General features: G+C 40.1%; 1 protein-coding gene across 7 annotated transcripts in view; it reads left to right on the top strand.

Annotated features, from left to right (window-relative positions):
• LOC121862940 (anoctamin-7-like) overlaps positions 1–20,841 on the top strand; it is a 149,488-nt gene extending 128,647 nt beyond the window's left edge. For all 7 annotated transcript variants that reach the window (XM_042361387.1, XM_042361386.1, XM_042361385.1 and 4 more), the window contains 14 exons: positions 1,074–1,242; positions 1,796–1,961; positions 2,406–2,663; positions 3,217–3,437; positions 4,301–4,393; positions 5,500–5,602; positions 6,064–6,230; positions 11,075–11,203; positions 11,462–11,552; positions 11,738–11,943; positions 16,575–16,708; positions 17,280–17,370; positions 17,858–17,989; positions 18,337–20,841. In XM_042361387.1, the coding sequence (XP_042217321.1) occupies positions 1,074–1,242; positions 1,796–1,961; positions 2,406–2,663; positions 3,217–3,437; positions 4,301–4,393; positions 5,500–5,602; positions 6,064–6,230; positions 11,075–11,203; positions 11,462–11,552; positions 11,738–11,943; positions 16,575–16,708; positions 17,280–17,370; positions 17,858–17,989; positions 18,337–18,777 (2,401 nt within the window). In that variant the 3' untranslated portion in view covers positions 18,778–20,841. The remainder of the gene's footprint in view (positions 1–1,073; positions 1,243–1,795; positions 1,962–2,405; positions 2,664–3,216; positions 3,438–4,300; positions 4,394–5,499; positions 5,603–6,063; positions 6,231–11,074; positions 11,204–11,461; positions 11,553–11,737; positions 11,944–16,574; positions 16,709–17,279; positions 17,371–17,857; positions 17,990–18,336) is intronic.
• The last annotated feature ends 1,099 nt before the right edge of the window (positions 20,842–21,940 follow it).

Genomic DNA, 21,940 nt, shown 5'->3' with positions numbered 1-21,940 from the left:
CTAAATAATTTTAATTTTATTTGGCACAAAACCTGGATATATTATTATGTTTTAGGTTATGTTATTGTCTTAGTATAGATGAGAGTAAAAGCAAAAAACAAAACAAAACATCCCCTAAAACTATATATATTATATTGATGCTTCAGGTATATGAGATGCAGCATAATAACAGTGATTTTATATGTGTATTGCAATATTTTTCCGATTTAGTAAGATTATATTTTGTTGTGTTTATAAGGATATACCACCATGATAGGGGTACAGGTATGTTATTGACTTGGAGTAGATTTGTGTAGTAAGTAATAAGTGTTGGTATAATCTTGGGTATGCTCACCTTAGTGCCAGACTTGACCAACACTGGAGCAGTTAATACATTCTGGAGCCTGTACTTGCCAACAGTGTGTAACAAAGACGTGGCCAACCGCCCAGTGGCAAAGAGGATAAAGTAAAGTACTGTACAGTATACTTAAGGCCCAGTATATTCTTTTGGCCAGTGAAATATAGTTTTTGGATTGGTCATTGGTATATCACTTTCTGTAGTGTTTTTGGGTGTACTGAAGCATGTTACACACACCTGACACTTCAGCATATTAGTATCAATAACTCCTTTCATGTCTGCACTCAAGCCACTTTGGTTGACTTGAACTAATTAATATATTCCTTGACCTACCTTCCTTTTCCTTGACCACTCCTGACCTACCTTCATCTTTCTTGACCTAGCCTGACCTTTCATCTTCCTTGACATAGCCTGACCTATTTTCATCTTCCTTGACCTAGCCTGACCTACTTTCATCTTCCTTGACCTAGTCTGATCCACTTTTTTTTATCTATTATTATTGATCTGAACTAAGTAAACTTTGGTCACAGTTGACTCAGCTTAACTTAGTTCTGTTCATTATTCATCTAGTTTCACAGATCTACTTTTTTCATCAGTTTTTCTTTTGATATTATTATCCAAAACTTATTTTATCAATGAGCAATTAATGTTGACCGCATCTGACCTTGTATGAACATTTAATCATTGACCTTGGTTCATCCTTTGGCCCTTGTGACATCACTTGACCCTCTGGCAGGTTCCTGGGAAGCGACAATCCTGACCAGTACTTCACCAACACCCAGAGGTCGAGGATTGTGCACGAGATCCTCTCCACGGCGACCTTTGGTAAGAGGAAGAAGGGCGAGATAGGCATCGAGAGGCTGGTGGAGGAAGGTGTTTATAATGCTTCCTTCCCTCTCCATGATGTGAGTGGTTGTGGTTATGGTTGTATTTGTACCGAGTTGTGGTCGTACTTTGCACTATCCTTTGTAAGCTACTTTTAGATTGAACTCCTCCCATTATCTTGCTAACTTACCTAACTTGATCTAACCAATCCTAACCTAAACTATTTTAACCTAACTTAACCTTACCTTAACTAACCTAACCTCCTAAGATATGGTAATGGCATGTATTTAAGACAAGTGAATGTTCTGCAGCTATACAAGTAGTTTAATAATAAGATTCTTAACACTTTAGTAATAATTGGCAACTAACTCTCCCCAGTCATTAAGTGCCATTATTGTGATGGCAAAGTTGTTAATTATTCAAATAGTTTGAGTCGCCACAGTCGATGGATCTGAATTTGTCATTAGTGCTACTGTAGAATGCTATAGTGTAAATATCTTTGTCGGCCACATGTTGTAGCTGCACTTTGTCATCTAATATTTGTACTTTGGTTGGTGATACATGAGTCACTTGGTCCAGCCTCAGCTCAGAAATAGGGGACACATCAGTCAATGCTTCACATCTCTCCCCCAGGGGCCGTACGAGTATCCTGTTGGATGTCGCGACCCAACACGGCTCAACCCCCGCCAGGTGCTGTACCACTACTGGGCTCGCTGGGGGAAGTGGTACAAGTATCAGCCTCTTGACCACATCAGGGAATACTTCGGCGAGAAGATTGGTATTTACTTTGCCTGGCTAGGTAAGTTGGTGCTGACTGTACTGGGAAGTTTTAAGGTGTATCCCCATGATGCCTTACAATTACAGAAGATAGTTTATATATAAAAGTTGTTGATCTTGATCTGCGTACAGTACTCAAACTTTCAAATCATTTACTTGACAATGTTCTCTTGAAGTTGGCAATTAATGTATTTAACTATGCTAGTACATCCCATTAACACTAAGACACCCAAGAGTGCCATAAAAAATCAGAGTGGCATGTACAGTAATTAGCATTGCAAAACTAATTAACATTTTCCAAGCTTCATTGGAACAAATAATTAACCAAATGTCGAGTGTTTAACTACAGATCTTTAATCAGCATGATCAGGAGTACCTACAGTGCTTTACTCACACACACACACACAAAAGAACATCAATAAAGACAGTGATGGCCGTCTGCTTCATCGTGCCCCTCACTCCTCAGGTCTGTACACTGGATGGTTACTGCCAGCAGCCATCGTGGGTCTGCTGGTGTTCCTCTACGGGGTGTTCACCATCAACTACAACACTCCGGCCAATGAGATCTGCAACAACCCTGGAACCTTCAATATGTGTCCACTGTGTAACGAGAATCTTGGCTGTGTGTTCTGGGATCTAAATGATATCTGTGTCAATGCCAGGATCTCCTACCTCTTCGACCATCCCGGCACTGTATTTTATGCCATATTCGTGTCGTTCTGGGGTGTGTATGATGGGCGAGCTTATCTTGTAGAGTTGTTATGGATCTGTATCTCATGGATTTCAAAGTAAACATGTACAGTAATTTGTAAAGCAATTTGAATTTCAATTATTACATATTACAATTGCTTTATATGTTAATTTGAATTCAGGCTCGACTATTATAGATTAAAACAATAGTAGAATGATCTGATAGGTAGCCACTCATGACTGTCCCATTATCACAGGGGTTATGATTTATCCCAGAGTCTGTCACACTCCTACCTGCCACATGGTGTCTGGTCTATTGTCTTAGACTCTATCATGGCTGACATATTAACAAAAGCTTCTTGATTGTGGATTTTCTTAGGGAATGTGACTTCAGGATCAGTCTTCCATCTTTTTGTTATGTTTTTATTTTATTTTCCATTCCAGTTAATACTGTACCTATTTATGTTTGTGTTATTAGAAAGTAAGTACAGTATTAGTACAGTGGGCCTCTCCTTATTTGTTGTCCACTTAGCCCATCTTCTGTTAGATCTGTCTTAGTTTTTGGACTGGTGTTCCTCTCCTTCCAGCTGTGTCCTTCCTGGAGTACTGGAAGAGGAAGAGTGCCTCCCTCGCCCACCACTGGGACTGTCTGGACTTCCAGGAGGAGGAAGAACGACCCCGGCCAGAGTTTGCTGCCAAGGCCCCGTGTCAAGAGAAGAACCCCATCACAGGCGTCCGTGAACCTTCCTTCCCAAAGTCTATCAGAACCAAAAGGATCATGGCGGGTGTTGGCCTCATCTTTATCATGGTAAATGTTCCTTCCCTGTGTTGACTGAGCTCTTCTACAGGTAACTCCTTAGCTTCAGAAGTTATAGCTCCGTAATCATCAAAACTTCCAAAACTAATACCAGTTAAACGACCTTGTGAAGGTTAGGAACCCCAGCTTATTTCATCTGATGATTAAAACTCCCGGATGCTAAAAGAAGGGGTTAGGTTTGGTTTGGTTTGGTAAGCCTAGGTTTTATTTGGTTTGGTAAGCTTAGGTTAAGTTAGGTTTGGTTAGTTTAGATTAAGTTCGGTCAGGTTAACTTTGGTCAGTATTAGGGTGCAGTAATCGACCACTGTGGGAAGCTATGCCTAGACTGCCTTTAAAGACAAGCAAAAAATATATCATTACAAAACCATTACAGTATTATATTTCTTGTTGTTCTGATGAAATATTGATCTGGTTTATTTATATTAGTTGTCTATTTCAATTCATTATTTTATGTAATACAGTAAAGTACAGGCTAAGGTATCCATAAATTATCTGTTTCATTATAAAAGTTAACCTTAAAAACATTACTGATGCAACTCACTGGTTTTAGTAGACTTCCACTTGCACCATGTTCTGTCAATAATATTTTTGAGGTTAAGTCTTATACTGTATCTGGTCAGATAATTTTGGAGACCCTGTTTATTATGTTATTATTAATGAACTTTTGGGAAGGGGTTCACAAACTTCATGTATATCATTCCTTAGTACTGTACTGTATCTCGTGTTACCATATATGAATTTTAATATGATTTGATATAAATTTTACCTGTAACACATGTGTGGCTGATGTACTGCACAGTATATAATTTTACCTTTGACAGCTGTGTGCCTGAAGTATGTAATTCTTCTGACAGATGAGTTTGGTGATCATCTTCATCGTCGCTGTCATCATCTACAGGGTGTTAGTGTCCATCCCTCTCTTCCGTAGTGACGCTCTCAGGTCACAGGTACTGTACCTTTATTTCTCATTTAATTATCATTTCACTAGTTATCAGCTTACGAGCTGTTCTGACATTTGGTCAATCCAGTGTTAGTGCAGGAGGAAACTGGGGTCTGGGAAACCTGTGATGTTTGGTAGTGAGGGTCACACTGGATAACACTCACCCCATGTGTCCCCGCCAAGCAGGATTCCAACCATTGACATATTGGTGAGAGATCCTGTAGACATGTTACCGCTGTTATGCTAAAATGATAAATCCTTTTCATTTTCTGTTCCAGTTTATTTGTGATCAAGGATTATTTTTGTATTTGCTGTCACTCATCAGTTGATATTATTTGTTTTTGGGCTTTTCTTTTACTTTTCAGCTGTATTGGTAATTACTGTATATTTATTATGAATGTACAAAGAAAAAAGTCGTGTTACACCCCACTTGTGTTATGTTCTCAAATCCACAATGAAGAAATTGGGTGAAATGACAACTAAGCTTCAAGCCTGAACTGGGAACTTCACCAAAAATTTTCATCATGGGTTTCAGAACATAAGGCACACTGAGTTTAATGCAAGTGTTTTCTTTGACTGTACTTTTGATTTACTTATAAGTTAGACAGCAGCTCATGTGCTTGTCTGTCTCTGTAACTCTTATACTAAGATGATTGATTCTTCTCATTAGCCCCCTGGCTGGATCTGGAAGGGGGTTCCTTACAACTAGTATTTGTCTGTTGTAGTTACAATCATCTCTGCCAGTTGTGAATATAACTTTATACAACCTGATGCTTATTGGGTTATGGATCCGTTCAACCGTCTGTAATAATGATCTCTGTACTTATGATAGTTATTTTGTTAACCTTTTATAAGAGACCACCACTGAGAGACATACTGTACCATTACCATAAGGTATAACATATATGACTTGGGTTTACTTACCGGTACAATGACTCTTGGTACTTTACATCTTTTATCATTAAGTAGTTCATAATAAGTCAACACTTTCTTGTGTTATTCAGCTAAGATAACTATTATCCTTTTTGTGTAATTAATACTTGAGGTACAGTACATCTTATACTGTTTATTAAATGTCTCCTAAGTTCAGTTACCAACTATTGTCCTCCTCAGGCTCAAGCAATATCTTCACTCTCAGGCGCTGTTGTCAACTTCATCATCATCATGTGTATGGGTAGAGTGTATGAAAAGCTGGCCTATAGACTTACTACCTGGGGTAAGACACAACAGCTTGCTGGTGCAAGTCCTTCATAGGTGTTTAATATGTTAGGTTAGATTAGGTTAGGTTTAAGTTAGAATATATTAGGGTAACGTTAGGTTTGCTCACATTAAGTTAGGATAGGTGTGTTTTGTATGGTTTTTCATTTATATCTTAAAGTGCTTTGTTTTTACAAGTGATTGAATCAGCTTATTTAATCTTGAAAATGTCCTCAGGCAGGATAAAAGCTTCTTAGTAGAGGATCAAGTTTTTCTCATCACATTAACTTGAAAAATATTCTCCAAGTACTTGTATACCCATGTGATCACCTGCAGATTAAGCACTCCAGCAATGTAACTTAGCATAAACTAACCTCCCAGGTAGAGTTACGATGTTTAATCATCAGGTGAGATAAGCTGGTGGCTATTCTCAGGTGTCCTTATCCATGGTTAACAACATTGATATAATGTTTTCTCCAGAGATGCACCGGACACAGTCAGAGTTTGAGGATAATCTCACCTTCAAGGTTTTCATCTTCCAATTTGTCAACTTCTATTCGTCCATCTTCTACATCGCTTTCTTCAAGGGTCGCTTTGTTGGCTACCCGGGCCACTACCACCAGATTCTTGGACTACGTAATGAGGACGTGAGTAAGGCATGTTAAGCCATGTCTTTTATGCAGGTTTTGACTTTAAAAAGATGTTTATTTGTTTCTTAACCACTTGTGTAAGAGATCATCCCCGAGCTGAATGAAGTCATCTAACGTTGGCCAAATAAGATATTAAAAGTATCGTCCCTGTATTGAATGGATTAAGGCTGCAGAAAAGAATAAAATGACTGCACTCATAATTTTTTGATGTGTTGATAATTTATATATGTACAGCCCTCATTAATATTGACATCTGTAGAACTAGATGAGGACACTCTTGGTTTATTTTTACCTGCCCAAATTTAATTTACACTGAGCTAAAATCTACACACATACAGCTATTGTGTCTGTCCCGAGTAATGCATCAAGGTAGAACAATGTTGACCTTCAGAACCAACACACCGGTACAGTACTTTTGTATCATGTCCAGAATATCAGGACTTTTAATGGAAAATGAAGATTAATGCCAAAGCTTTAGAAAAGCTCCTCCCTGACTTACGACGGGGTTAGGGACCCAAATCCAAGTCGTAAGTCGAAATGGTTGTAAGTTGAAAATGCTTAAATAATACATAGAAAATCTAAAATGGGTGTCTCTTTTTCTTCTCAGCACCACAAAACTCTCACTTTTAAGCTTGCCAGCCATTTTAAAGTGAATTACAAACAAAAATTTTGTCTGTGTACTGACGTTGGGACTCGAAAATACGTAATTTGACAAAATTTTGGTACAACTGAGGCAAGTCGTAAGTGCGGGTGGTCGTAAGTTGAGTAGGTTGTAAGTCGGGGAGGAGCTGTATCAGACAATTTTATCCAGCTCAGAGAGGGGCCAGTATACAAGGGGTTAAGACTGGAACCCAAGAGTATATAAGGTGTGTGTGTAGGAATGCAATGCCAGGAGTGAGTATTATATACTAATTACTGTACACTTTTACTAATCTTTCACATTCCATTTCTCAACTATTCTTTATTTCCTCATGGAATATTCATATGAAGATTAGGCACCCTAGTCCTACCTTATTTCACCTTAAGATGAACCACCCCAAAGCTAACCCACTCAAACATAACATAACTTAATCTAACCTAAACCCTCCAGGTGGTGTTTGGGTGTGTATTATTAAGGTAAAATATGCTGGGTGCCTTAGCTTCACATGATCCACATATTTCCTTTATTTTTTCTTGTTCTCTGCACTCAACCCATCACAACATACATCTTATACATAAAGGAATGGATGTTTAGGGTTAACCACTCGTGTACAGGATCCCCTCCGTGCTGAATAAAATCACTTGGTTTTAGTCAAATAAAATATTAAAGATGGTGTCCCCGTAGTGAAGGGGTTAGTGTATTACAGAAATTGTTCGAATTAATATCTCATGTCTTATCAAATGTTAACAATAGTGAAACTCCCTCTAACGAACCTCTATCTAATGGACTAACCACCTAATATATACTGTACAGTACATTACGCCTGGATAATTCGCAGATTTTTATTTCGCGGTCCTCTGTTCTTCACGGATGACACCCTGGATGTACCCAAGAATTTCTACGGGTAGTTTTAAAGTTGCCAGCATTTTCGCGGCTGGGACAGGGAGCCATTCGTTCTACAGTAGTGACAGTAATTTCCTTTACCTGTATTGTGTATATGTGTGTGTGTGTGTGTGTGTGTGTGTGTGTGTGTGTGTGTGTGTGTAGATACTGTGGGGTACGTTTGTTTGGGTTCACACTCAGGATGGGATGGAGAAAGGAAACTCACAATGTGCTTTCTGTATACATATTGTATTGGATGTACAATGCAGCTTGGTGCTGGGAAGGCAGCATGGTTACAGGCGTTGATTAGAGAGAGCTGGTTGGTGAGGGTGCTCAGAGGAGGACAAGCTTGTGGGTCGCCATGCTCGCCGGCGGGAGCGAGGGCCGCCAGGCAGAAGCGGAGGAGGTGGTGTTGCTTGCTGGTTGGTGTAGGTAGAAAGAGAGGTAGGTCACCACGAGGTCAGGTCTTATATAGCGGAGGTAGGCGTGGCTTAATAATTGACCTCCGTCATGTAAAGCGGCGCTGGTTGACCTAGACCACGAGGCATACACTGGGGAATTCACGGGGTCGGCTACTCAGTGACAAACAGCGTTTGTAGAGGAGGTATCCACTACAGTACTCCCCCCTTCCCTCCAGGCGGTGTAGGAGACGTGTTGTCTGCAGGGTTGCATGGCACATGTGAGGCAGAACGGGCGGTGCATGCCACATGTGAGCCATAACGGTGGGGGCGTGGATGAGCCGGCCGCTAGGGGAGACAACTGTCTAGATACACAATATCTGTGGGAGTAGAGAGGGAGAAAAAGGGTGTGTGGAGGCGATGAATGTTGTGCTTCCCTCACGGCAGGTACAGAGTCGTCAGATGCGCCTGCTGGGGTGTGTGGGCCTGGGTCAGGAGCAGGGGCTGCGTCAGCAGGAGCGGAGGAGAGTCCGTGACAGCAGCAGGGTGGATGACAGTGGCAGGGTCCACGACAGCAGCAGGGTGCAGGACAGTAGCAGGGAGTACCTGAGGGAGAAAAGAGGGGTGTGTGGGCCCGCACTCAGGCGCATGGGCCGCGTCTGGAGCAGGGGCTGCATCAGGAGGAGCAGCAGGGGGTACTGCTGGGCCGGGGGCGGCATCTGAGGCAGGACGGGTGTACTGGGGTCGGTAGGACGTGGTGCTTGGGGCAGGAAGAGGAGCGGCTGTCTGCTTAGAGTAGCAGAGCTGCTCTAGGGTGTCTAACCTGTGGTGTAGAGACAGTAGCTGTAGAGCCGATGAGAGCTGCCTCTGCGTGGGTAAGCCAGTCTTCCATGTTGCTTGAAGACTGTGAGAGTGATCGGTTTCTCCTCCATCCTGTGTGAGTGCGAATCTCCGGGGGTCACCATTTGTTGGGTACGGGATCTTTGGGTTCACACTCAGGAGGGGATGGAGAAAGGAAACTCACAATGTGCTCTCTGTATACATATTGTATTGGATGTACAATGCAGCTTGGTGCTGGGAAGGCAGCATGGTTACAAGCGTTGATTAGAGAGAGCTTGTTGGTGAGGGTGCTCAGAGGAGGACAGCTTGTGGGTCGCCATGCTCGCCGGCGGGAGCGAGGGTCGCCAGGCAGAAGCGGAAGAGGTGGTGTTGCTTGCTGGTTGGTGTAGGTAGAAAGAGAGGTAGGTCACCACGAGGTCAGGTCTTATATAGTGGAGGTAGGCGTGGCTTAATAGTTGACCTCCATCATGTAAGGCGGCGCTGGTTGACCTAGACCACGAGGCATACACTGGGGAATTCGCGGGGTCGGCTACTCAGTGACAAACAGCGTTTGTAGGGGAGGTATCCACTACAATACTACATACAAATAAATAATGATGGGAAAATCCTCTCACAAATAATCAGAAACAAATTTATATTAAAACTGTTGAGTCTACCCTCAAATCTACTCCGTACTTTATTAATAACAAAGCACGGAGTGGACTTGTGAGGAAGACTCAACATTATAAATTTACATTTGTTTCTGATTATTTGTTTGAGGATTTTCACATTATTATTTATTTGTATGTGTTTTGTGTGTGTCTCTACACACACACACACATATATATATATACAATACAGTACCCTGTACTGTACATATATATAATCAGAAAGAAATGTATTAAAAATGTTGAGTCTACCCTCAAGTCTACTCTGTGCTTTATTAATGACAATGCACTTGAGGGTAGACTCAACAATTTTAATATACATTTATTTCTGATTACTTGTGAGAATATTTTCCCATTATTATTTATTTGTATGTGTTTTGTGTGTGTGTGTGTGTGTGACACACACATGCACATATATACAATACAGTATAGTCTCGGTTTACGCGGATTTTTTCTACGCTGTTGGTCATTTACGCGGCACCTGTCCAGGCACGCCAATTGTTAGTAACGCTGTACATTCCTGAATTTACACGGGAAGCGGCGCAGACAAGCTGCGCGCTAGGTCGCTCTTACGTCTCCGCTGACGTCAGATGACGTTTCGGACTGTGATTGGGCCACATATCCTTACCACCCACGCATCCCCTCCGCCGTGAGCTGTGATTGGTCTATTTAACCTTGTTTGCCCAGTCAACAAAACATTACCGAGTTCTTCACCCGCCACCCATCACAGCCAGCCCAAGTCAGTGATAGTGAGGATATGGTCATTGAGGGGTTTGACAAGGAGGCCCTGCTAGCCTCTGTGGTCGATAGTGATACAGGTGAGGGCCAATAATCTGCCCTCTGCCTCGGAACCAACCCCCCATCCCCGTGTGCCCAGCCATCTCTTCTACGAACGTAAGTGTAAAAAAACCTAATATTATTGATATTTCTCGTAAATATTAATTGTGTATGCATACCATCATAAAATTAAGATGTTATTTTTACTACAACGTACATATTATTTCGGAAAAAGGGTAGTCTGGGGGTCAGCCCCTTCTCTATTTCAATTAATCCCATATGTTCTGTTATTTCATTTACGCATTTCGCGTTATACGCGGACCTCCATGGGTTTAATTGACCGCGTAAAACGAGACTATACTGTACAGGTAAAAAAATAATTGTCCTAAGGTCAAACACACAAAGGGAATATATACATATATTTGTACACAAGTAAAAATATACCCCACAAGCAAATTTTATTTGCGGACCTGGCGATTTGCGGCCATTTAAAGAACCTAACCCTCGCAAATTTGAAGGAAGGGCATGTTGTTTTACGTTAGAAGGAGGTTTCATATATAACGCACTTCATTCTGATGGAATAACCTCTCTCATATAGTTCATTAAGTAGAGATTTCATTGTATATATCTGCTGAATGACATGACAATTTTCCTCAGTGTTCGGCTGGTGGCTGCCTGATCGAGCTGGCACAACAGCTGGCAGTGATCATGATTGGTAAACAAGTGGTGAACAATGCCCAAGAGATCCTTGTCCCCAAAGCTAAGGCGTGGTGGCACAAGAAGCAGGTACAAGAGTGAGAGTTTGTTTATATCAGTAATTTACCAAAACTTTGCCTCACAACTTCCCTCTGTGTTGAGGATTAACATGATTTACATATTGTACTCTACAGTACTTTTAATTTACATCTGTTTTGTGATCAACTTTGGCCCAAATTACTCACTAAATACAGTATGTGTTTGTTAATTTTTTACCTGTGATGTGCAGATTACACACTTGTGACCTGACCTAACCTAACCTGACTAACTACTTTCATTATGTATTAGGTAAAAATGCGTCACAAAGCCAGAACCCGGTGGGAGGCGGACTACCAGCTGATTGACAACGAGGGACTCTTCCAAGAGTATCTTGAGATGGGTGAGATGACTCCACCCATTATTGTATCTTTAGAAAATTAAATACATTATAATTGCCCCTACATTGTGTACCTACATGCAAAATCAATTGTAAATTTGCATGACAATTTTCTTGAATAAATATCACTCTAAAAATACTACAGGGTTTCTTCCTATGTGTTCTTCATCATGTGCATTTCCCTACAGTGCTGCAGTTTGGCTTCATCACCATCTTCGTGGCAGCCTTTCCACTAGCACCACTCTTTGCACTTCTCAACAACTGGGTGGAGATCCGACTTGACGCACAGAAATTTGTTTGTGAGACCCGACGAGCCGTGTCTGAACGTGCACAAAATATTGGCATCTGGTTCACCATCTTGGACTTCATGGCTCATCTTGCCGTCATCAGTAACGTACGTAGAAATAATCTGTACAAGTACACTGCATATGTACAGGAGTCTTCCACATAGTGTTAAGGATCTAAGGTTAACAAGTTAGAATTTTGGTAGTAACTTGTCCTGATGATTCTTGAATAAATTTAAGTAGTATTGGAACACTAATTAGAAATCAGCCACAAAACATCAAGGGATTATTAGCCTTGCAATGTAGGCCATCAATTTAAAAAAATTAGGTTCTGCCCACAATCTGTATACAGTACTGTACAGGTAACTCGCGTTTTACACGCGTTTGATTTAAGCCTTTTTGGAATAACGCGATTGTTCAATTAATACCAAAAGCTAATTTGCGCGCACCTATTTTTTAAATAACGTGCTCAGAAAGTTTAAATTTGTCACGCGTATTGGCCTGGTCGCCTGGCAGTGGAGTCGTGTGTTATGCCTGGTGAGGTGCTTGTAAGTTATTACTATAAATTCAATCTTATCAACATCAACGATTTTAATATTATTAATAATAATAATTATTATAATAATGTAATAATAAAGATTATTACTACTAATGATGAAGATAATGATAATAATGAAGTATTCTGTACAACAACTGTGACCACGTCCAGCAAGCTTCCCGGGAATCACTTTCTCAGTTCACACCAACACTACTTTTTCCCTGTGCTCTCATTTGCAATATATGTTTATCACGTACCTTTTTAGTGTTAAACGCTGTCTACCCCATTGAGCATGTCTGGAAAACGTCCATCTGCCTCCTCTGGGGCGCCTAAAGCTAAAAAGGCACGAAAAACAATCGCAATGGACGTGAAATTAAATGTGATCACCGGCCTTCAGAGAGGAGAGCGTATGTCGGAGGTTGGCCGCGTACGGTATATGATGGTTCCCCTAACCTGTACCATTTACATGTATTCTTATGGGAAAATTATGTTTAATTTACGTGTTTTTTAATTAAGCGGTGGTTTTCAAGATGGGGTGCACCTGTCTAGGGATGGAGTAGCAACCCTGGCTGGGGCTCTAGAGGGGGCAGTTCAAAAGATATTGAAGTCTTTAAACTGCTAGGAGAACATATGAGCACGGGGGTGGAGGAGACTGCAGTGGGAGCGGGTAAACAAAGTGAAAGATTACAGGGAAATAGTGTTAGGAATGATGACAAAACTGAATTAGACTGGGAGTTTAAAACTAAACGCGGTAAGGGGAGGACTCAGAACACGACTAACTTAAATGTATACTACGCAAACAGTAGAAGTATGAGAAACAAAATGGATGATATTAGGGCCTTGGTATGTACCGAAAAAATCGATATAATTGCATTCACTGAAACATGGATCAACCTAGACACACGTGAGTTACCAGTCGAATACCAAATTGCGGGTTACAAACTGTTCCATACCGATAGGCAGACCAGGAAAGGAGGCGGAGTAGCAATCTATGTTAGGGATAATCTGAAGTGTGAAATAAATAAGGAAATAAAAACTGAGCGGAATACAGAAACAATTTGGATAGAATTAATCGACGGTAGAGAAAAATTAATCACAGGAGTAATATATAGACCTCTCAATCTTGATAGAGTCAAAGAGCGACTTATCTGGGATGAAATGCGCAGGGCTTCCATACACAACAAAGTCTGTATAGTAGGCGACTTTAACCTTGGCCAAATAGATTGGACTGACCTTACAGGTAACTCAGAATCAGAGGATTTTCTCGAGACTATCCAGGACTGTTTTCTAAGTCAACATATACTGAACCCACATGGGGTAATAATATACTCGATTTAGTTCTGTCAAACAGAGAAAACCTCATTAGCAGGGTCGAGGTAGGGAACGAATTTGCAAACAGCGATCACAAAGAAATCAGATTCCAGTTAGACTTTCAGGGCAGAAGTAAGGAAAATTCCACTAAAGTACCAGATTTCAGAAGGGCGAACTTTGACAGTTTAAAGAGGCAGCTGAGAGAGGGGGTGTCGCGCTTGGCCGTGAACCTGTCAGATGACACCGACCTGATAACGAGATCTGAGATTGCCGAGTTCCACGACAATTTAAATAGTGAGTTACTTAATGCACAAAGGCAGAACATACCATACAAAAAACTCAGATCAGACAACAATGACCCTAAATGGATTAATAACTATTTAAGGAACATCATTGGCCAAAGGAAGGCTATAGGTAGAAGGATAAATCGTGGCGAAATTCACCTCCGGGACTATTATAGGGTATTGGCGAGTAGGGTTAAAACCGAGATAAGGAAAGCAAAGAGGAATAATGAGGTAAGGATAGCAAGGGAGGCGAAGACAAACCCAAAGGATTCTACCAAATGTATCAAACTAAAACACGAGAAAAGATTGGACCAATACGGTCAGACACCGGCGAGCTCACTGATAACGACAGAGAAATGAGCACTAATTTGAATAAATATTTTTCAACAGTTTTCACCACCGAAAATTTAAACATGATACCCGAGGCACCGACTCTATTCAGAGATAGTGAAGAAAACAAATTAAGTGAGATAGTAGTGACTAGTAACGATGTTAGTAAGCAAATAGACAAACTAAAGCCTAATAAGTCACCTGGTCCCGATGAGATATTTGCCAGAGTATTAAAGGAATGTAAGGAAGAGCTTAGTATGCCCTTAGCAAAGTTGTTTAACATGTCCTTAAAAACAGGTGTAGTACCAGAATCCTGGAGGATAGCGAATGTAATACCGATTTTCAAGAAGGGGGATAGATCACTATCCTCTAACTACCGCCCAATCAGTCTAACATCAATAGTAGGCAAATTACTGGAAGCAATCATCTCAAACTCTATTCGAAATCACCTGGAGAAGCACAGATTGATCAATGATTCCCAGCATGGCTTCACAAGCGGACGCTCTTGCCTAACTAATCTATTAACATTCTTTTCATCAGTTTTCGAATCGGTGGACGAGGGGCACAATTATGATGTGGTATATCTCGACTTTAGCAAAGCCTTCGACAGAGTCCCCCACGAAAGACTAATTAGAAAGGTAGAAGCACATGGCATCAAAGGTGACATCCTTAAATGGATTAGGGCGTGGTTACAGGACAGGAAACAGCGAGTGAGCATTAACGGCACTAAGTCCCATTGGAGCAACGTCACAAGTGGTGTTCCCCAAGGCTCAGTACTTGGACCATTATTATTTATTATATACATAAACGACATAGATATCGGCATAGACAGCAACATAAGTAAATTTGCTGATGACACTAAAATAGGACGTGTTATTAAATCTGACGAGGACTCGGCAAAACTACAGGAAGATCTAAGCAAATTTTTCGAATGGTCTGAAAAATGGCAGATGAAATTCAACGTCGACAAATGTAAATTATTCAGTATAGGAGATGTAAACAGGGAAACCAGATACCAGATGAACAACGATGCCATAGAGACATCCGACTGCGAGAGAGATTTAACGAATAATGATAAGTAGGAACCTTAAACCAAGTAAACAATGTGTTTTTGCTCGTAACAAGGCTAATAAAGTACTTGGGTTCATACAAAGGAGTGTTAGTTACAAGACTAGCGAGGTCATCCTAAAACTGTATCTTGCTCTTGTGAGACCACACCTGGACTATGCAGTTCAATTCTGGTCACCGTATTACAGAATGGATATAGAATCCTTGGAAAGAATTCAGAGGAGAATGACAAGACTAATCCCGGGCATTAGGAACCTTGAATATAGAGACAGGCTAAAGCATCTTAATTTGCACTCCCTCGAGAGACGTAGAGCTAGGGGCGACCTGATAGAGGTGTATAAGTGGAAGGCAGGGCTAAACAAAGGGGACATTACAAAGGTACTCAAACTATCCAACCAGGAGCAAACTCGTAACAATGGTTTTAAATTAGATAAATTTAGATTTAGGCGTGAAATCGGTAAACACTGGTTTGGAAACAGAGTAGTGGATGAATGGAACAAGTTACCAAATATCATTATTAACTCGAATACGCTGAATAGCTTTAAACATAGGTTGGATGCTTATATGAGCAATAGGGGTTGGGTGTAAACGGGACTGCCCAGTATGGGCCAATAGGCCCGCTGCAGTTTCCTCCATTCTTATGTTCTTAACCCCCGCTTAAAACGAATGGTGGGTGGATACAAGCAGTCCTCAACATGTTGATTAAGTAACACTAATTACTAAAAAATAATTTAATTTGGAATCTAAATCCTTAATCAGCATGTAAAATTGTACCTTTGTATGAAATTTGAACAAAGTTCATTGTTTGACCCCAAGTGCCGAAGCACAAAATATTAGGACTTTTTTTTTTTTTTTTTTACCTCAAACGACTTTTTTTTTTTTTTTTGCAAGTTGAAAACTAATGTGTTTAGATGGTAAAGATAGTCTATATTCATGAGAAAATGTATATAATGGTGTTTTAAAACTTACAGAGACAGCATAATTAATGTTTGAAATAATTTAAGATTTTCTAAGAGTGTTTGCTGTACAATATTTAAACTGAATTGACATCAATTTAAATTTATCAATATGAATTTCATTTATAGTTTTGATATTCTTGTCAGTGTGAGTTTAGGTACGTTAAGTTATCACACTCTGAAACTCCTTGGGTACTTTTTGTGAAACATATATGTATTTAGTACCAAGGAATTCTAATTTAATATTCTTGCAGGCTTTCCTCATCGCCTTCACATCAGAGTTTCTGCCGCAGCTGTTGTACAAGTATGAATATGACTGGTCTCTCACTGGCTACGTCAACTTCACTCTGGCTACTGCACCCAACAACACCCTCACTAAGGAGTGCAGGTGAGATACACTGACCATACAGGTGAGACACTGATTATACAGGTGAGACACTGACCATACAGGTAAAACTCTTTAAGTAGGAAATAAAGGCAACAACTGGAGGACTGCAGGTGACATGAAAAAAGGTTTTCAGTGGAGTATAGTGCTATACTAAGATACATCCTTGGATCCACACTGTTTGTTATCTACTTTAATAGCATAAATGAAAAAGATCACGCCAGGTGACGACACAGAGGTGGCAGGTCAAGAGTGTAACCATATCTGCACAAGCTGTTCAAATGGTCACAAGACTGGCAAATGTTTTCTAATTTTACAAAATGTAAGACTGTACAGTGTGTAGAATACAGCAACCTTAATCACATCTTATCTTATAATAACACTTCTGGGTACTGTTGCAGAATGGAAGCTTAAAGTACAGTAATGTGTAGTAGTGACTGGCATTATCAGCTTCAGGGGCAAGTACAAAATATTTCCTTTCACTTGCCTCCAAAGCTCATCTTTATGGCTATACTTCTTTATGCTGTAACCTCATGCATACCACAGTGACCTAATGCCTTGTTGTGACCTCCAGGTACCGCGGCTACCGAGACTCCCACGGCAACCACACATTATTCTTCTGGCGGCTGCTAGCCATCAGGCTGGGCTTTGTCATTGCCTTTGAGGTGAGTCTGGAAGATAATTTGTGATGAGTTTAAGAAAGAAAAACAAAAACTTTAAAAGATGCTATTTATGAGCACGACAGAGACACAGTGTACTTTTAGTGGCTCTTGGTGTACAATACTGTACTCTGAATCGTGTACAATTTTGTAATTAAATATTATTTGTTAGCTGCATCTACATACTAACTGTGTTGTCAATACCTACAGCAAATATTGTACAGACAATGTCTTGTGTATTGTAGTCGAAGCTGATATTTACATGTCAAAATAAGCAAAGTATCTGGGATAAACTTTGGCCCTTTAAGAGAAAGCTCTTCCCTTGCTGTAAAGAGCACATTGATCTTTAACTTATAAATGTGACAAACACAACATTGCACTTACAATGTTCATACCTCAATAATACAAAATTAATAACTTGTTTACAATTGTAACTTTTCTAATCCTATAATTGGTCAGTCCATCCCTCAACTAACTGTGGATCACCTCCCAGCATGTGGTGTTTGGGGTTTGTCGCCTGATTGACATCTTGGTGCCAGATGTTCCTCAGAGTCTTGAGATAAAGATGAAGAGAGAGCGGTACCTGGCCAAGCAGGCCCTGGCTGACTCTGACACTATCATGAAGGTGAGTGAATGTGTTATCAAGTTCACAAGAAATATTAAAGGACATATTTAGACATGAAGAAAGGTTAGTCAGCTGACTAAAGAGGTGTCCAAGGAGTGTGACAAAATATAATATTCCCAGCTGAGGCACTTAATATTTTACGCAACTTCAATGCGGCATATAAAAAAAAATTATTTTGTTATTTAAACCAGTCATTTTAAAGTCTTAATTTTAAGTACTTAAAAATATCAGGCATTTTATATTTAAGATTAAATTTTTGCATTGGTTTTAGTGCCAATGTGTTTTAACATAAAACTTTCATTTCTTCGACAGTTCTGTGCCAATATTCATTAAGTTGCTTCTTGCAGGTTGCCCAGGGGAAAGATGATGATGAGGATGATATTGCTGCCACAAATGATATCAACATTGCCATGAACGATGGTGAGTCTACATCTGTAGCGATCCCTCCTACTGCCCCCATCCCCACCACCCAGCCCACACCTCCTGTCAAAGGATCTCCGACATTCTCTTCGTACGACTTTGAAAACGCGAGGGTGTCTCCAACAACGACCCCATACACCAAGATGTCTCCCTCCAGCCGACCGTCATCATATGCCAACAGCTCCAACACCGACACTCCATCCTCATCATCTTCCCACTCCAAGAATCAGTATTCGTCTTTCAGCAACAAAAGTCCTCCGTGTGGCCCCTCCAACGGCAACAACGGAGGCACGTCAGAAGCCCCCTCTTCTAAGAGTCGCCACAGCTCCCACTTCACCCACAAGTTACCCCCGCGTCCTCCGATATAACAGTCCACCGCCCTCACCCGTCCCATCGTCGTGTACAAGCAAACATCGGTGTAACGAGCTTCTGCACGACGCACTTGAGTTGTTCTTTGGTTGAGGCGCTCTGGTGTTGTCTTAGAATGTAAGAATTGGATGAAGACAAGCCAAGATATATACTGAGGATTAGATTTATGGATAATGGTAGTACAGTATAAGTGTAGTGCACTGACATATCAGTTATAAAGGAGAGCAGAATAATCTCCCTCACCCGAGGTCTGGAGAAGGCCAAGAAATGTTCCTCTCCGATAATGATAAGAATATTAAGTTGGGTCGTCTCCCACGTGCACAATACACCTGGGGTAATATAACACTTAGGTTGTTCATCCTCCAACACAAAGATGCTCGAGTGCCTTGTTGTTTCTTCTCTATGTTTATGGTTTATAGTGACTGACGGGTGGCGGCTGTGTCTTGACTCCTGTCACTATTGTTGACAAAAAGTACAGTTGTCTGATCGAGGAAATATACAAGAATTATGAAAATTTTAATAAAGTTCCATGTCAACTATTTGAAGAATCTCTATATGTAGGAATCTATGCTAATTATATAAATAATTTCACCATAAAGTTCTTTACTGATCTACATTAAATGTAAGTGAATGTTGAACAGTTTACATAATCTTTCTGTACCGGGTGAACATTGAACAGTTAAATTATACAATAAAACACCTGAACTCTTGAATTAGATAGTCAGGTTTGTCATATATCGTTGGTACAAGATGAACAGCTGCCTCCACCTGGTACCGCACCGCTACCAGTATTGTTGGTAGGTGAGCAACAACAGCCACATTTTGGCTGAGGAAACGTAGAAATAATGCAGGTTATTGTGGACTACAAAGGCTCCTTTATGGTGACACACTTGAGGTGGTCCATACACTTTATCTACCTTGGACTAAACCTGAGCAATATTTTACCTTTATCATCTGTTATAAATCACCAGAAATAAAGTTTACAAGGGGTATTACTAATTGATCTTTTCTTTTTAATTAGGTGTTACACAAAGAAACTTTAACAATATCCAATAATATTAATAAACAAAATGTGAAGTGTGAGAGTTGTCTTATTATTGAATGATGCTTTAGTCGTCATCTGATGTATTGTACGAGTCCAGGACCTGTGGTTACACTCACCGCCTCACGTGTGTCACACTCGGCCTCGGTTCACACAACAAATTCGTGATAAAACTGATATAATTTCAATATTTCTCATTCCTAGTGCTCTTGTTTAGTTCTACTGAGCTCTACAATAACCGCCATGTTACATATAAGTCAAATCATCATTCTAATTCCTCCATTTTATCATTACATGTATATCACTAATGCATTGTTTATATCAGTATTCTGATCATCATATAATAATATACAACACACAATAGTGGTCATATAAGACATTTACTGTAAATGTGAAACATTTTAATTTGTTGCTAATATTCTGCAATCGGGATCTAAAAGAGAAACAGACTTTCCTTTTGACACGGCTAATAAAAACTAAACTGTAAGCATGGTACAGTATAGTACACCCATTTCCTCATCACATGTTAAGGTATTAGATGCAATATGGACACAAAGACAGCATCAATTCTGTAAACAATACATTATTTAATTTATCACACAGTTTCCCCATTTGACCTCACACAGCTGATGGTGAGCTGACCTTGTTGCTCTACTCACTAACCCTAAACATCACCTTATGGGTCGAAATTGTCATTCTATACATATTCTTTACCTTTGATTTGCTCAGACACACACACACACACACACACACACACACACACACACACACACACACACACACACACACACACAAAAGCTGTATAATCACTGACAATGAAATACATGAAAGTTCACTTGCTTCTCTGTACCCTTGGTACCTCTGTCTCTCACCCCTTCAATGTGTCTGGCAGCTGACGGCCTTGCACCCCCAGTACAGTATTTGTCAACAGTGAGTAACAGAGAAATGACCAACTGCCCAACCAGCTCATGAACTGACCAAAAGGAAAGAGTATAAGTGTATACCAAGGTTTTCTCTCTCTCTCTCTGTAGGTGATAATTACTTGTTAGTTTCTTGTGTTTCATTTGCACATACATAAATAAGTCCATTAGCAGCAGCATAAAGAATTTTGGATGGTAAAATGACAATACAAATTTATATATTTTTCAGATTAATACTTCACCTTGACTGACTATGATCACCTGTAATACACACACTAATATTTTGCTACTATATTATACTTTAATTTAATATAACATTTTTTAACATTTAACACTCACTGCTGTGTTAGGTCATGGAGATATTTGATGATCAGATTGTTATAAAATTTGTGATCTCTACAACACTTTTCTCTCATTAATGTGATGTAGTGTTGCATGTTAACTGCACATTCATACTTTTGGCAGTGATGTGAGACCCACTGTACTGTAGTGTTCAGCATGACTCTTGTCTCATAAACTTTGCCTTTCACTATTATAATATATTTTTCTTTAAGCCCAAAATCAAAGAGCATATAATACCTTCATCACTTAAGAATAGTTTTAATCTGTTCCTGTTTTTGATGATGTACAGTACTGTAGTAAAATTACAGTGGGGATAATCGTCAACTTTTAATACTGTATTATAAACAGGGATCACCAGAGGAATAATTGAACAGTGAGGTGTACAGTAGTGCCACAACAACATAATGTAAATTACAGTGGCAGCCCCCAGTTTTGCTAATGTAAACTAAAGGGAGAGAGACATTTAAGAATCCAACATCAAAAACTTCGCTGAAAATACCCAAAACACTAATACATATCATAAATAACAGATATATTGGCTATACAGGGTGTTCCGTAAATACCTTTCATAATTCAGGGGGTGTATTCCTGAGACATAAATAAAGATAAATGACTAAATGACCTAACTGTCAATTCTCAATACAGTAGTTTCGAAGTTACAGGTCTGGTAGGAATGTGATGAAACCTACAGTTACCTGACATAAATCCCCTTGATTTCTACCTGTGGGGTCACATAAAAAGCAAGGTGTATGTTATAGAGGTTCACAAACTGCGAGGAATTGTGGCACCATGTACAGGACAGTGTGACAAACATTCCCAACACCCCTGGGGGTCTTTAAACGTGTGTGACACTCACTA

The sequence above is a fragment of the Homarus americanus genome, unplaced genomic scaffold (assembly GCF_018991925.1).
Source record: "Homarus americanus isolate GMGI-L3 unplaced genomic scaffold, GMGI_Hamer_2.0 scaffold24922, whole genome shotgun sequence".
In the NCBI taxonomy this organism is placed as follows: Eukaryota; Metazoa; Arthropoda; class Malacostraca; order Decapoda; family Nephropidae; genus Homarus; species Homarus americanus.
Note: the sequence above shows the minus strand (reverse complement) of the source record. Positions and strands in the feature narration are given on the sequence as shown.